The sequence below is a fragment of the Aulostomus chinensis genome, chromosome 16 (assembly GCF_037954235.1).
Source record: "Aulostomus chinensis isolate RoL2024-O1b breed Wild chromosome 16, RoL_Achi_v1.0, whole genome shotgun sequence".
Taxonomy (NCBI): domain Eukaryota; kingdom Metazoa; phylum Chordata; class Actinopteri; order Syngnathiformes; family Aulostomidae; genus Aulostomus; species Aulostomus chinensis.
In genome coordinates, this window is record NC_141335.1 from 26,502,149 (window position 1) to 26,517,566 (window position 15,418).

The following is a 15,418-nucleotide window of genomic DNA, read 5'->3' on the forward strand; positions in this document are numbered from 1 at the left end:
TGTCCTGGGTGCTGGACATGGGTATTACTGAGCATAAGTATGACATCTTTAAGCTTTTTGGTTTATTAAATCAATGCTGACACATGGGTCACCAATATCAGTCGTCTCAAAGTGGCAAAAGCAATTCGGATGAGGAAGCGTCCCTCTCCTTCCATCGTCAAGCTAATCAAATATTTTGGAAAGCAGACACACCGCTCCGAGAGCACTTCATAGTCCATTATTCATTCACATCCTGTCTCACAGAGACTGGAGCTTGACTGGAAGATATTACCAGCCAGTCGCCACAGAACCAAGTGGGTCACCAAGAAAAACACAGAAGTTGTTGGGTGTAGGGGAATAAGGATGTGGAGGAGTCCGGCGTACGACTGCCGTCTGGTTGCTGATATCTCCGTCACTTTTGGGTCCTTCAAACAAAACAAATACACCAGACCACCCACACAGACGCTCGAGGGCAGACTGGCAGTCAGGTGTTACAGTCATTGTTCCTAAGCTCTTTTTTCATGAATATTACTGTGTGTGTGTGTGTGTGTGTGTGTGTGTGTGTGTGTGTGTGTGTGTGTGTGTGTGTGTGTGTGTGTGTGTGTGTGTGTGTGTGTGTGTGTGTGTGCGCGCGCGTGGCACCGTCTCAACACAATCAATCAAATTTGGTCAGTTTGAAGAAAAACCCCTGTGTCTTCATACTGGATCAGTTGGAGAGAGGAACTGATCTATTTTATTGTCATGGTCATTTGGAGGCTCCAGAGCTGTTGAACTGTTATAATCATAATTAGGCTTGAACATGAGTACCCTTGAACTACACTGTTCTTTTACAGTCGAAAGAACGTAAATCACCATTCAGGACTGATATTTTCTGTTGGAGAGGTCTCTTCTGTGGAGGTAAAGGGACAAGTGAGGTGAAGACACAATCTTCTTCAAGGCAGGTTCAATCAATATTGCTCAAAATAGTTCCAACTCAAGTGAGAATCACATTTGGTCTGGAATTTGGTGATGTATCTTTTCAGTGTATTTTGTAATGCATTGTTAAAGGTTTTCAATTATTAAAAGAAAGAAGGTCCTTTAGGAAATATCAGAAATGCTCTTTTTAGTCTTAGCTGCCTGTTGCCCGCCTGCAGGGGCCTGTATGTGTCTGTGTGATTGACAGCAGCTGGCACGCTGAGCGCCAGTGTTACACTGTGGGGTACGAGAGACAAAGTTAGTAAACTTGCTCCGGTGCCCACATTTTATGGTCAGACATTGTGCTGCCAAGAGTGGAAGCCAGAATATTCCCCTACTAGTGGCATTAGAGGTCGAGCCAGAGAAAACCAAAAGCAGCAGTCAGTCCTCTGAGGAGCATGAATGTATGTGCACATGTCTTGTTTCAGCTCAGCGATAACGCTCAAGATGCTCCAACCAGTGCTGATACTGAAGCCACCGCTTTGTTACTTCAGACAGCTGAAAATGTATCTCTTGAGCACTTACTGGTTCCATGAATTCATCAATACCAGAGCAAATATTTAGCTGTGCTAGGAAATATCAGTCTGACAAGCTGTCCCAGTCACCCAAGACGAAATCGCTATTATGCTAAAGACATTAACAGATCATTCCCAGTTTTTATTTAATCTTTGAACAAATATTCGTGAAACTTTGTTGATCTTTCTTAAGTACTGCAAAAGAAGAGAACACGCTCAAATCTCTGACGCAAGAACGGGGAAACAACCGATAGCTTGCAAAATGACCGAGCCCCCACCTCCTCACTTTTGTTGCTAACAATATTTTCTTGTCAAGTAATGTTCCTTTTTGGAAAAGACTCAATTCTCTTTCTCTAAATTCAGATTAAGGAATAATAAGAAGCGAAATAATTTATCATTCTAATAAAAACAAACTGGTCCAGTTTGAGAATAACATCAGAATCATGATTTTTTTTTTGGTTTGTTTTTTCACTCAGGATTTTCAGAACTGAGATTAATGACTGAGGAATGTTTCTGATACGGTACAGACTCATTTACAAGTGAGGAGAGTTTTCTATTTAATCATTCTATCATCTCAAGATGACAAGCTGATTATTTTGGACAGACAAAGATCAGTGCAGTGAGAAAATAAGAGCATCTAAAGATCTTCAATCAGGATCAGGCAGAGTTAAGAATGTCTCAATGTGAGAAAATTGTCAAAATCTTGCTGTCAAACTGACTTGAGACAAGTGTGGCAGGAAGAGGCTTGACAAAGAAGCAATCTATTAATTTTGCTATCGTCTGGAAACCCATCTGATCCCAGATTAACATGCTGACATATCCTCTTGACGAGGTTACTGACATGTCCTTGGAAGAATTATTCTAGCAGCCAACAAGCCCTCCTGACCCCAGGAACTCATGTTAACAGGAGTAAAACTTGAGGACCGTAGTTATGAATCTGGAGTGAACTTGGTTTTGATTACATGTGAAAATGTGTGAGTGGATGTTGATGTAGAGGTAAAGGTATGATACACCTGAGTCAGGGACATACACACACACAGATGTTAATCTAAAATAGAACCTCGTAACTGTGTTATAACGTCTATGATACTCATAATACTGATACTAAACTATTTCAGCACACATGACCAATGTCGATACGCATCAAAGGTTCGTCAAATTCTACAGAAGGTAAGGTGACGTCCATGTGATTCATTAAGTGACTCCATTGTAGCGGGTCAAGGGCCTGTTATAACATCAATGGGCATTCATCTCCTCAACCTAAGGTCAGAATTAGCATCTGTGCTGCCAATTAGAGTGCAAGGAAAGGTGGAGACCTCGAGAGCCAAGGGCCCATATGACAAGCTCTGAGATGAGCTTTGAGATGGGCCTGATCAGCGCTGGGCACCATCAAAAATCTGGGCCACAAGACACAATTTGCACATTCAAATGTTTGTGTGAAAATGTGTGGCGACAACATTAAACTGAGCGCTAGAGTCTACAGCAACTGTCACTGAGATGCTGAGTCCTGCTAAAAGAACAACCTCTTCATTCAGTCAGGGGGAAATAAAATATTGTAAACAGAATCAACAAAAATCAAGACACCAAAATTGAATTCTGCAGTTTATATCAAGAAGATTGGCAGTTGTGCTGATAAAAACTGTAATGATAAGAGCAACTTAAATATTTTAGGGAGCACAGAGCCATTAGGGTTCTATTTTCAATCAGCATCAGATGAGAAAGTACTCAAAAATACGTCTGCACTTGCATTCAATATCAAGTCTTAGTTAACACAAATGGATACAAATTGTCAGCATGACTAACCCTATTGTATTTTAGGACAAGTTAATGCTAGTATCTAACAAGTCATTTTGAATTTTCCTGTAAACAGGGACACCATCATGGGCCATGCGCCTGATATAAACTGAGCCAAAGATTTTTGTTATCGTATCGGTCTAAAAATAAGACTTAAAATTTCAGGGAACAAACATCTCAAACATTGATTCAAACCACTGTAGTTTGGCAATGTGCAGACAGACAAGCCTGGTCCACAAAGACACCCCAACAAGCCTCTGCTGCTGTTTCCTGCTTGTTCACCAGAAAGCAGTGCATGTGAGTGCTACCGGGCTGCAGTGCCGTATACTGTTTACCTCCCAGACTTGTTTACATGCAGGCTGCATGGATACTTCTGGACGAAGAGGAGTGATAAATTAGCCCAGGAGTCACTTCTCCTGCCGGTGGAACCCATCACTTAGATTCCATTAAGTTAATCAGGCTTAATAGTAAAAGATGGTAAAAATGATAAATCACACAGCTATTAGCAATTACTAGCGTAGTGCTCATTCAAAATGTGCCTGCTTGGACTGAGCAAATTGCTGCTTGCAGCTGATCCTGAGCCAGCCAGTGTTAAACAAACAGAAACTTGACTTTTATTAGTCACTTGCTTTTGACAGTAAACCGCTGCAGTGATAAAACAGATAGCAGGGCAGCTGGTAGTTAGCAAACACAGCATCTGATACAACCTCACGCGGGGCGGTTGGGCCAGCCGTCCTTCGCAGCTACAACCAAACCAGCTGCCCCGGTAGTTAGCAACGCACCCAGATTTTGACCGAGAATACAGGACAGAGAGCTGAAGGCATAACAGAGAAGACAACTTTGATTTCTTTGATTGATTTCATCAAAACACCAAACACAAAAGCATGCTGGAAGTTTTACCACGGGGAACTTTGAAAGTCAATGCAACATGGGGTCAGTGCCAATCTGCGCACAGTTCAACTGACAACACATGAGGTTATTATGCACTCCTCAGACAGCTGTGAGGAGCGCAGAACAGAGGATGAGGTCCCAGCTGAGATGGATTATAGATGCTCAAGGAAGATTGGTTCTACAACTTACTAGGTTGTGTATTATTCATTAAGAGCTCCACATTCAATTGTTGTGTAATTTGTCAAATGGGACTCTGAGCTCAACAGAAAGTGGATAGATTGGGGTTGGCTGTCACTTCTACTCTCACTCCCTGGGTTGATACCAGAGTATTTTTTCCTCCCCAGCACTATTTGAAGATACTCCCCCTCTGACAGCAGTGCCACCACCTCCAGGTAATATTCACAGTCCAGTTACTAAGATAACAACTGTGAAAAATGGACAGCATTAACGAACAGTACAGCACAGTCAATTTTTCTGATCTCGGAAAAAATGAAAAATTGCCGAATGCTGAGGGCATCAAAACATAGGCGTATGTGAATGGACAGAAAGGTAAATCTATATATATATAAACAGACAGCAGATGAGTGGCTGATAAGGCGCAGAGTACACATACATCATGTACAAGTCCAGGGAGCTCAAGTGGGAGTCTGAGCAGATGAACGTCAGAGCTCTAGATTCAAAAGGCATTGCTGATAGTGAAAGGCTGCTCCACCAATCCGTCGATCTGTTCAGCAGAACATCTACATAGACACAACCGCAAGACACTGCTCCACCCAACCTGCAATAATGCTTTCAGGCATTGTTGCCCGTGACGTATCCCCTGGAAAATCCTGGTGGGTTAATCTGACAAAAGGCTTGCTTTTCTATTTAGCATTTCTTCATACTTCAAATCACACATTTTACACACATTTTATTAAAAACAAATCCTCTAAAGCTACAGGCTGGTGGCAAGATTTAGAGAATATTCTACTGGATGGTTCACAAATTAAATCTTGACTACTGTGCAGTTATAAAAGCATTAAACACATCAAACAAACTGTTGCCTCATGTCCCAACTCACCGTGTAAGTGATCACTGCCAGCATGCCAATCAAGGTCAAGGAGCTGATGGAGAACGACAGGGCAGGTAGACCATCTGCGGGTGGAGAGAGAAGCCAGCCTTTAAAGAGATGACCTTGAGAAAAATTTGTTGTTTGCCAGGTGTGTAAACTACCAAAAGAATACTGCTTAATGGAGTCTTTCTAAAATGGCAAGAATGATTTGTAGTGAACAAAACCCGTTTCATTAACTAGGGATGTGACAACAAAATTAGAAGGAACTAGAGAGCCCATACCGCCACCAGCGTGACCTCAGCAAAAGTAAAATAAAACTGCAATTTTTTCCTATCGTACACAAATCTTTACAATGAACGTATGGGTTCTTCCTCAGCCCAGGCAACCCACCACTATGTCCAGGGCCTTATAGATTTTACATAATCCTGCTCACAGGAAAAACAGACAAAAGCCAGAGAAAACATTATCTCCTTGGCAAGGGTACTACAAAATGAATCAAATTAATGCATTCTGTAGTAAAGTAGTATTTTCAGAACTTTGGTGTCGGCTTCATAACGAAATTTTAAATCCCAACTGCAGAGCAACTCTGCATCAATTTAAAACATTCTAACATTAATGCAGCATTCTTTTCACATAATCTTACTGCTATGTTGGAAGAAGTGTGACATTCCTCAATTAAACACAACATACTATAATACACTGAGCTAACACTACTGAGCTGAAACTACTGAGCTAATACAACTGAGCAAACACTACTGAGCTAACACCACTGAGCTGAAACTACTGAGCTAATACAACTGAGCAAACACTACTGAGCTGAAACTACTGAGCTAATACAACTGAGCAAACACTACTGAGCTGAAACTACTGAGCTAATACAACTGAGCAAACACTACTGAGCTGAAACTACTCAGCTAATACAACTGAGCAAACACTACTGAGCTAACACCACTGAGCTGAAACTACTGAGCTAATACAACTGAGCAAACACTACTGAGCTGAAACTACTGAGCTAATACAACTGAGCAAACACTACTGAGCTAACACTACTGAGCTGACACTACTGAGCTAATACAACTGAGCTAACACTACTGAGCTGACACTACTGAGCTAATACAACTGAGCAAACACTACTGAGCTGAAACTACTGAGCTAATACAACTGAGCAAACACTACTGAGCTAACACTACTGAGCTGACACTACTGAGCTAATACAACTGAGCTAACACTACTGAGCTGAAACTACTGAGCTAATACAACTGAGCAAACACTACTGAGCTGAAACTACTGAGCTAATACAACTGAGCAAACACTACTGAGCTAACACTACTGAGCTGAAACTACTGAGCTAATACAACTGAGCAAACACTACTGAGCTAACACTACTGAGCTGAAACTACTGAGCTAATACAACTGAGCTAATACTACTGAGCTGAAACTACTGAGCTAATACAACTGAGCAAACACTACTGAGCTAACACTACTGAGCTGAAACTACTGAGCTAATACAACTGAGCTAACACTACTGAGCTGAAACTACTGAGCTAATACAACTGAGCTAACACTACTGAACAAAAATCATAGAGCTAACACTGCTGACCTCACACTACTGAGCTAACACTACTGAGCTGAAACTACTGAGCTAATACAACTGAGCTAACACTACTGAGCTAACACTACTGAGCTGAAACTACTGAGCTAATACAACTGAGCAAACACTACTGAGCTAACACTACTGAGCTGAAACTACTGAGCTAATACAACTGAGCAAACACTACTGAGCTAACACTACTGAGCTGAAACTACTGAGCTAATACAACTGAGCTAATACTACTGAGCTGAAACTACTGAGCTAATACAACTGAGCAAACACTACTGAGCTAACACTACTGAGCTGAAACTACTGAGCTAATACAACTGAGCTAACACTACTGAGCTGAAACTACTGAGCTAATACAACTGAGCTAACACTACTGAACAAAAATCATAGAGCTAACACTGCTGACCTCACACTACTGAGCTAACACTACTGAGCTGAAACTACTGAGCTAATACAACTGAGCTAACACTACTGAACAAAAATCATAGAGCTAACACTACTGAGCTAGCACTACTGAGCTAATACAACTGAGCTAACACTACTGAACAAAAATCATAGAGCTAACACTGCTGACCTCACACTACTGAGCAAACACTACTGACCTCACACTACTGAGCTGAAACTACTGAGCTAATACAACTGAGCTAACACACCTAAGCTAATACCACTGAGCTAACACTACTGAACAAAAATCATAGAGCTAACACTGCTGACCTCACACTACTGAGCTAGCACTACTGACCTCGCACGACTGAGCTAGCACGACTGAGCTAACACACCTAAGCTAATACTACTGAGCTAACACTACTGAACAAAAATCATAGAGCTAACACTACTGACCTCACACGACTGCGCTAACACTACTGAGCTAACACTACTAAGCTAAAACTTCTGAGCTGAAACTACTGAACAAAAATTATAGAGCCAACACCACTGAGCTGAAAGTGCTGAAGCTTTTGGCTGCATCAAGTCAAAGGCAGCATCTCCTCATGTTGGGACCTTGACCCGTACTCAGGATATAAATCTCAACATGAAATCATTCTTCTTTCTTTTTTAATGTTCTTCTGTGAGTCCAAAAACCTTTTTGATATTCAATACTGATTCCATGGAGCACCACTGTAAAGTAGTAACCCTGAAGAGGTCCAAAGTGATACCCTGGAGGAAAGAACCAGAACCCAGATCCAGAAACAGTTGAGAGAAAAATACAACACAAATTAATGTCCAAGCAAAAGTAAAAGAGTAGTTTTGGCCTAGCCTGGTTAGCTCGTACAACAAGAATGAGTCTCTGAATCAGTGTTCTTTAAAGAGAAATTGCCAGAAGTGAAGAGCGATTGTGAGGTAGGTTTGAAATCTGCCTTTAAATTAATACATTTCAGTAACATCTTCTTTTTGAGAATGTTTTTGTCGTGCCATACATTGATCAGGTTTGTGTTCCAACAGCTTGATCTTGCAGTGAATGTAGGTTCAGTTGATGAGTGTCACCTTTGATGGAGGCAGATAGGGGACCACCCATCAGGCAAGGGCAACAGTGGGTGTCACACCAGCTGTCAGAGCTGGAGTTAGAAGACAGGGATTGATGAGCAGACTGATAGCCTCTCTCCCCTGTAAAGATCCAACCTGTCATAGGGCCCGTGTAAGAAGCTACACAGTTGTCATTTTACCGATATCCCCCATCCTCTCAGCAGCAACTTCATGGTCCCCAGCCCACCTGTCAGGACAGGCATAGGTGGCTCTCAGCTTGCCTTTCTCCTTGACGGTGGCATTTGACTGGGGAATATTCAATCAGTATTCAGGGCATGTATAATGTGTGCTGTTTATAACATTTATCATTTCCTTTTGGGGGTGTTTCACAAGTAACAGGACAAAGAGGTGGAAAATGGAGATAAATTATATACCTGCTCCCTATTGCATTGTATGCAAAAGAAAACTTTGAAGTCTGACAGCTGAGCTGAACATTAACATTTGAATACATGTTTTGGATTCCCATGTGCTTCATTGCAATTTTGGAGCCTTTGTTTAGTGGTGAGCTTGATAAAAAAGAAGAAAAAAAAGACAATAGCTGAATGTTCTGCATGGAAAACATTCTGTTATTGAACCCTACACAAAGAGGAGGGTAGATGTTTGCAGCCACTCCTTTTGGTTTCTTGAGCAGATTTTCCAGGGATTAAACAGAGGGAATATTGTCTAGCATCGGTGGTGCTTCCACGTCTGTGAAGCTTTAATTCCAACAGCCATGGAGGGAGGTAACTCTTATCTCACCCAGCACATAGCGCTCCAGGTTTGCGTGCATGCATGTGACTTGTGTTTATTAGGGAGCTCCTTCAGGCCTAACACCCTTCTTTTGTGGAATTAGAGAAACATCAAAAGGCCACAGAAGCAGCTGTATTCTAAATTGATGTAAAGTGTTTGTTCACTGTAGACAACAGCCACATGACAGGCTTTGTGGTCTTACAGCGAAGTTGGGAACGTTAAGACTCCCTAAACACTATTGTTTAATGTGTGTGGGTGAGGCGGCTGATTAAGTCCAGGAGTATAATTTGAGAAATTGGGTTACGTAAGTGTGAGTGTTTAAGAAGATGTTGGGTTTAGTAATTGAAGGAGACCATGCTGATAGAGACAAAGCACTACCACAACCAACCAACGGCAGAAAGTGTCAAAGGATCAATCTAAAAGAGATCAACAGCATTGCATTAAATATATTTTAATAAAGGGTTCCTCTTTTTTAATCTGCTCCGTTTCACTCAGCAACTCTCAAACCTTTGATAACAAAACTATAGCCTAAAAAAACACTGTAGTGTCTTCTTCGTGACTCAAGTTATCCTGCTAACTGTTCCAGAATCTGTTTTGACGAACACACGACCGGGGGCTACACTGCAGCTGAAGCCAGGGCTGCAGCGCTACCACAAGGAAGCAGCTCATAAAAACAACTCCAGTCAGAGATCTTCACACAGACACTGACATCTCAAACACGGTCCCCTATCACATTAGAGCAATATCCTCGCTTATCTGACGGCAGGACAAACCTGCAACCACTGATCAGACTCACATCTTATTCAGTCCAGTTCACCCTCTTCCCTGCTGTGTGTGAGCAACTGTGGATGTGGAGCTGCTGCTGTATCTGCCTGTATTATAATGGGTTCTGTCTGATTGTGATGCTGAACAGGAACCTGTTGGAAGCCTGTTAGTCTCAGTCAGCCCAGTTTTAGTATGTAACTGCAATGTTACTTTTAACTTGTTTCCTGTATTATAAATTCAATGGAATGGAATCGCTCTGCTGTACATTTAATGAGCGTGAGCAAAGACCTGACATAAGGAAATTCATAAAAAGCCATTAAATGTGCACAAAATAATTCCTGTTTTGTGCCTACATCAGAAAAGAAATGGGTCGGTCAGAAGGAATAGTTCAGTGTCTGGAATCTGGCTTGGGCCACCCACTCTCATCCCACATCCAGATCACGGTATATGGTTCTGAATACCAAAAGTAATAGTTACTGATCTACAGTCTATTAATGGAGGGACAGTAACAAATGTGGCATTTGAGCTATTAAGATGTGGATGCAACTCTTCTTCCAGTGCCACGTTTCCTGTCCCTCTCCGCTGCTACTCTCCAATAAAATCATAAAATGCCAGAAAAAGTAATCATAAGGATGTAGTGACCTTAATAGCTATGCAGTCAGCAGGATTATGTGGCAAACGTTACTTTCCTTTACACAATTAACCTCCCATCTGGAGAGAGAAGAGCAGGGGAATTAGAAAAGGGATGATCCTCACATTTCTCCCTCAGCAGCCCTGCAATTCCCCACTGTGCCAAGAGAGGAAGGTGAGGAGGGAGAATGTAGGGGTCCACTATTGTGAAGAGAGGCAGATGGTTCGACTTCCTCCTTGATCCCCACATGGCAAAAGTCCAGAAGACTGTTAGAAGTCCACGTTTGGCAATGTTCCCACATTAGCGTGAATGGAAGCAAAGGCAAAGCTCCGTTCAACAAGTGAGGGTGCAGGAGAAGGTCGTTATCACATGTTGCAGTCAGGATTGCACTGCTGCATTTGTGTTCTTGATATTTGACACTACAAAGCCATTTCTTTTCATAAATGTGATTAATGAATTGTTCTCTCAGAGCTCGTTATGACAGCAATACGAGTTTGTTTCTCTAGCACATCAGTAACATCATTGAGGACCCGCGTTTCCATTGTTTTGTATTCTATCGGCATACCTCCTGCAAACAGTATCTCGAGAGAGCAATGATGGTGTGACTCGACTCAGTGAGTCGCCCCCTGAAGCACTTCATCAGGCAGGAATGAAGAAATTGGGACAATCCACTAACTGCAGTGTATTTCCTGACCATGTGAGATCAGCTCCTCCCTTTTATGAGTTATTAGCACATCTGAATCCCCAATAACTGCAATTCCATCCTCATCCTCTATCTTTGCTAGAACACAGGAAGATTATTGTCCACTTAAGATGGCCCCTGAGATGCAATGAAATAATTTCAAACACGTTCTTAAAACTGCAAATTGTGTGTGGGTTTGTCTGCCAGTATCCGCACTGTGTACTGTGCAAAGTACAACAGTACAAAATATGTACACAATATGTATGAAAAGCTAGGAGCCATGGATACCTCAAAGGAGGAATACTTTAAGTTTATTGTGCATGAAAACAAAAATAAAATCAAACATATGAAAACAACAACGACAAAACTAAGACTGCTGTCAGGTATAATAAGAAATATGATGATTGACTGGGGCACTGGTACACTTACGGCTACTCCCCAGCTCCTCAAAGAGGTACTGCACTTTCTCCCACTGGGTGGAATTCTGACCAGGTGGGGCCACAAGTGGAACGAAGGCTCTGAAAACAAGAAAACAAATATGAAGTACTGATAAACTCAGATGCATCAGGTTCTGACAGTCGCTGCTCCTCCTCGTACACAGCTTGACAGACATGCCCCCGCTTTAGTGTTTGTTCTTAAGAAGCCTTTTCGTATGCGTTCTTCACGCCAGCGCTGACTGAGTTAAGTCTCATTATGCTGCAGGAACCTCCTCCTTTCCACAGATATCATTCATGCAATGAGACCTGTTGGATGAAAGTTTTTAAAACAGACAACGTTCTCTCTATTAATATTTATAACAAGAATATTCATATATTAACAATATTATAAAATGGATTTATCAAACCACATCACTGAGCTTTGGTTACTCCTGCACCCCTGAAAGCTTAAAACTAGCAGCTCCGCTTCAATCCCTCACAAACAACAGGAGCTGAGTCCAGGCATTCCTCTGTGTCTCCCACCTCAAACAAAGACTGCCATGTGGTGCTTTACGGCTCTACCAGGATTTAGTTTGGAAGATTTAAAAGTAATGGTATTCTAAAGCTCTCAGGACCAAAAAAGGTTTAAAAATGCCTCTATCAAGGACCATAAAAGACAGTATAGCATCTCTGAGACTACCCTTCGTTTTACAGTATAATCCAAAAGAGAAAATTTGAAGTCTCAGTGGAACTCATCTTCGGCCACACTCGCATGTGGGTATCCCCTCGGTTCCTCACTAGCACTCCATTTCTGTTCATGTGTTTCCCCTTTGGTCACATTATGTTTCCAATGTGGGCAAAACACTTCAGCCTGGCTCCAAAAACAAGTTGAAGGTCTCTTATCAACACAATATTGGCCTCAAATCACTGCCAACTGAAACAAACAAGTAGCCTGAAATTCTGTAGGACACCCTTGAATGAATGTAGGCGCCTTGTCCCCACAAAGATGCTTCGCTCTCTGCCTGAGCCGCTGTCCCAGTAAAGGGAGCAAACGCCTTCTCTGCAACCTCCACTGAAGATCTCATTGGGACGTAAACAGTTCATTTTTTAACATGCTCCAATTCCCTATCGTTGCTAGGCAACCTTGCTAAACTTTGCTGACGTAAGTTGCATTAATCACATTCATAAACAAAAATACAAAGATATCACAGTAACAATCACCAATAAATATTCCAATATTCTAAGACGCAGAAAGCAAATGTGACAAAATCATACAAACACGACATCGCAGCTGTATTGAGGACTGCACGGCTTTACTTCTGGGTCGTCATGGCAACATGCAAACGTCACTGTTGTCACAAAATTGCTACAAAATTGTATGCAACTGTTAACAGTCATATTCTGATTCATTTTTGCACCAAATCACATATTTTGCCAGTTCCCACAATTTTACTTCACCCTCCCCTCCAAAATCAAAAAAAACTTTTACGTGAATCTGCTGCAAAATCAAACATTTCTGGCTCCGAGAAACCTGGAGGGGCTGGTAACCCTGCTGACAGAAGAGCAGGTGGACTGACACTGACGAGCACAAAATCCCTAGCGGAGTTAATTAAAGGCTTGAAAAGAAAAGAAATTACTTGTTGAAACATTTGTATTTAAGTGGCACCATGAAGAAATGTTAACGGTAAGAGGTCAGCAGCCATTGGAGCAGCTGAACACCTTGCCAGGTATGAAGACAACAAACTAAAGCAAAGCCAGATGGAGCTGGAGCTCCTGAGTGAGCAGTCACCTAACAAAGCCACCGTGTCTCCTGGCTCCGGGCGCAGGCCAGGGTAAAAGCTATCATGTTGTTGACAAGGGAACAACACAACAATCCCCAGAACAAAGCACCAATAGTTCCACCTCATGAGGTAAAAGTGGAGCTAAATTGCCTCCGTCTAAAATAGACCTCGCTTGCATCCAAACTTGAGGGAAGTATAGTCATGTGTCCTTTTTCCCCCAAACTGGATCGGCCTTCTACCGGTCCACCATTTAATGGTCCAGAGAACTCATTACACCTCACAGGCTCAACTCTGGGTGAGCAGCTGTCATGGCTGCGGAGAAGCCTATTATGGTGTGCAGGTGCTAATCATAAATAGAATGAAACTTGTGAGTATAAGAGACAAACCGGGGATGCCGGTATGAATGGCTTTGTAAATATGCCAGTAATCTGCTGTAGATTGTGGTCAGACAGGCAGGATCACACCTATATTTAGACAGTGGGAGACAGTGTTTTGGCCTGAATAGCTGATCCCGGCCACACACATGGCAGTGCAGCTGTTTGAAGGGGTCCTCCTCTCATTAACTGGACACAATGGCACATCCCCGTTCACCTATCATGGAGCAGAAGAAGCCATCCATGTGTTGGACTTACCCAATTAAAAGGAGCACCACACAGACAATGGTGAATCCAATTGTGTACTTCAGAGCATTTTTCACTTGCTGTAATAAAAGAAGACAAAATTAAACTAGTCAATCGTGGCCCATGAAGTGAAATATTAGTATTCATTGTGAGTCAAAGCAGGGGGTCACACTCCATTTAGTGGAGGCTGTGGGGAGCTTTATAGAGTTAATGCAGATCCAGTCTGACCTGGAGGAGATAACGTCACTCCTCATCCTATTCAAGGCAACAATACAAAAGAGCTCCCAGTCGGTGACAGAAAGTGCCTCTGTCAGCTCAAAACACACACAGGGAGGAGAGAAAAGGCTCCAGGAGATATCTGATGTTGGCCCATCACTCATTAAAGGTCCAGAGTGTTGCATTTAGAGGGCTCATCTGGCAGAAACTGTTAGAGGTAGTAAATGTGATCAGAAATATTGGATCAGGGCCGATGCTGATGTTGTGAAGTGATTGGTTGGCTTCCCTCACAGAGCAGAGATCAGACAGACTGACTGTCAATGCACTGATCCAGTTATGCAGAAGATTTAAAATATTCAATTTAAAAACTGTACAGATTTTGCTGTTCAGTTGCTTCTACTTCAGGCACAGGCACGTTATTTTTAACTTAGAACTTTAGGGGTTTCAGTCTAAGATTGAAAATGAATGTTAAAATAAATCCGGCTTCACTGTTTTATTATTTTGAGCTGTTCAACTCTGACTGGTTGACTGAAAGCAAACAAACATTTGCTTTTCTGCAATTTTTGACAAAACTAAAGAGTCTTTGGGATTTGGACCATTGGATGGATGGAAGAGCTACTCGAATAAGTCTCTCTGGCTCTGGGAAATTGGAACAAGCATTTTCACATTTTATTGATCAAACAATTTGTTGGTTTATCATAAAAATAATCAGCAGATTAATCAATGATAAGAATAATCTCTAGTTGCAGCCCTATTACCAACCAAGCAACTTTTTTAATTAGTGTGTAGATATTTCACTTTTTGAATCTGAAATTCCATCCATCCATCATCCATCCATCCATCCATCATCCATCCTCCATCCATCCATCCATCCATCAATCCATCATCCATCCATCAATCCATCCATCCATCCATCATCCATCCATCCATCCATCATCCATCCATCCATCATCCATCCATCCATCCATCATCCATCCTCCATCCATCATCCATCCATCATCCATCCATCCATCCATCATCCATCCATCCATCATCCATCCATCCATCCATCAATCCATCATCCATCCATCAATCCATCCATCCATCCATCATCCATCCATCCATCCATCATCCATCCATCCATCCATCCATCATCCATCCTCCATCCATCCTCCATCCATCCATCATCCATCCATCAATCCATCCAGGCGTGGCTGGGAGAGCCAATGGTTGTCTGTCTCTATGTGTTGGCCCTGCCATGGACTGGTGACCTGTCCAGGGGGAAGGCTGCTGG

General features: G+C 42.2%; 1 protein-coding gene across 2 annotated transcripts in view; it reads right to left on the reverse strand.

The window, feature by feature from the left end:
• Positions 1–15,418, reverse strand: part of lmbrd1 (LMBR1 domain containing 1) — a 55,717-nt gene that overhangs the window by 22,216 nt on the left and 18,083 nt on the right. For both annotated transcript variants that reach the window (XM_086180979.1, XM_086180978.1), the window contains exons 5-7: positions 13,942–14,009; positions 11,542–11,630; positions 5,194–5,267 (exon numbers count right to left, since the gene is read on the reverse strand). In XM_086180979.1, the coding sequence (XP_086037105.1) occupies positions 5,194–5,267; positions 11,542–11,630; positions 13,942–14,009 (231 nt within the window). The remainder of the gene's footprint in view (positions 1–5,193; positions 5,268–11,541; positions 11,631–13,941; positions 14,010–15,418) is intronic.